Source organism: Poecilia latipinna, unplaced genomic scaffold (genome assembly GCF_001443285.1).
Source record: "Poecilia latipinna isolate Pla-1442-1.1 unplaced genomic scaffold, P_latipinna-1.0 Scaffold3294, whole genome shotgun sequence".
In the NCBI taxonomy this organism is placed as follows: Eukaryota; Metazoa; Chordata; class Actinopteri; order Cyprinodontiformes; family Poeciliidae; genus Poecilia; species Poecilia latipinna.
The window spans coordinates 46723-47736 of record NW_015115910.1 but is presented as its reverse complement, the minus strand read 5'-3'; the positions used below and the strand labels follow the sequence as shown (position 1 = coordinate 47736).

At 45.4% G+C, this 1014-nt stretch overlaps 1 protein-coding gene across 1 annotated transcript in view; it reads left to right on the top strand.

Moving 5' to 3' along the window:
* Positions 1-223: 223 nt before the first annotated feature.
* LOC106940604 (contactin-3-like) overlaps positions 224-1014 on the top strand; it is a 47332-nt gene continuing 46541 nt past the window's right edge. The window contains exon 1 of the mRNA XM_015023382.1: positions 224-519. Coding sequence (XP_014878868.1) covers positions 224-519 — 296 coding nt within the window. The remainder of the gene's footprint in view (positions 520-1014) is intronic.

Genomic DNA, 1014 nt, shown 5'->3' with positions numbered 1-1014 from the left:
CTTTGTTGTCTGGTGCCATAGAAACAGCCTGCAGCTAAATACTTCCAAGACAAAGGAACTGGTCATTGACTTCAGGAGGCAAAGAGGCAGTCCACGACCAGTTCTAATAGGAGGGGAGGAGGTGGAGGTCGTGCAGACCTAGAAATATCTTGGCCTGTGTCTGGACAACAAGCTGGACTGGACAAGCAACACCAAGCAGCTTTATAAGAAGGCTCAGACTAGGATGTACTACCTGAGGAGGCTGAGATCCTTTAACATCTGTGGAAAGCTGCTGAGGTTGTTTTACCAGTCTGTTGTCGCCAGCGTCCTCTTACATGCTGTGGTGTGCTGGGGTGGAAGCATCTCTAAGACAGACCTTTCTCAGCTGGAGAAGCAAATCAGGAGGGCCAGCTCAGTGGTTGGCACAAGGCTTGACTCTCTGGCAGCAGTGGCAGAGAGGAGAACCCTACAGAAACTTGAGGATATCCTGGACAACACCAGGCACCCTCTGTACATTGTCATCAGCAGCCAGGAAAGCAGGTTCAGTGGGAGACTGCTTCTTCCTAAGTGCAGGACCAGCAGACTAAGGAACTCCTTTGTGCCTTGTGCAATAAAACTCTTCAACTTCTCACTGGCTAACAGGAGTACAATAGAAATAGAGGAACTATAGAATCAGGCTAAGTGTTAAAGTAAAAAAAAAAAATAAGGATTTGATGTATTGGTGCTGTGTGGGAGACTGAACTACAATTTCCCTGAGGGTAAATCCCAAAGGGATGAATACAGTTTCTATCCGTCCGTACGTACGTACGTACGTACGTACGTACTTGAACTACAAAAATTACTTGGTTAATAGATGCTCTGATCAGGTTTTCTGCTGCCGATTCCGATCACCAATGAGGCTGATCTCTGCCGATCACCGATCTTTGCCGATCGCCTGGATTGACTGTTAATTTTTTGCTCTAGGTATAAATGCTACTACGTAATCTGACAAAATTAAAAAATGATCTGGCAATAAATTAACCTAATATAGACAAA